This window comes from Apaloderma vittatum, unplaced genomic scaffold (assembly GCF_000703405.1).
Source record: "Apaloderma vittatum isolate BGI_N311 unplaced genomic scaffold, ASM70340v1 scaffold35265, whole genome shotgun sequence".
Lineage (NCBI taxonomy): Eukaryota > Metazoa > Chordata > Aves > Trogoniformes > Trogonidae > Apaloderma > Apaloderma vittatum.
Window position 1 is genome coordinate 1 of NW_009717145.1, and position 205 is coordinate 205.

Genomic DNA, 205 nt, shown 5'->3' on the forward strand with positions numbered 1-205 from the left:
CCACCAGCCCCAGGCTCCCCTGGACCTGACACGCCCCGTTCCTCTCCCTGCAGAAAGGAGAGACTGTTAAGAGGATACGAGAGCAGGTAAGCGTGTGCTGGGGGACTGCCAGGTCCTGCTGCCTGTCCTGCCTCCCACCTGGTGGCTCCCACATGCTGAGCCCTGGTCACTCCACTTCCTGGTGGGCCCCGGGGAGACATGGCTG

General features: G+C 64.9%; 1 protein-coding gene across 1 annotated transcript in view; it reads left to right on the forward strand.

Annotated features, from left to right (window-relative positions):
- Positions 1–53: 53 nt before the first annotated feature.
- Positions 54–205, forward strand: part of LOC104274231 (poly(rC)-binding protein 4-like) — a gene marked incomplete at its 5' end in the record, with an annotated part of 5,131 nt that continues 4,979 nt past the window's right edge. Inside the window, one exon of the mRNA XM_009869795.1 lies at positions 54–86. Coding sequence (XP_009868097.1) covers positions 54–86 — 33 coding nt within the window. The remainder of the gene's footprint in view (positions 87–205) is intronic.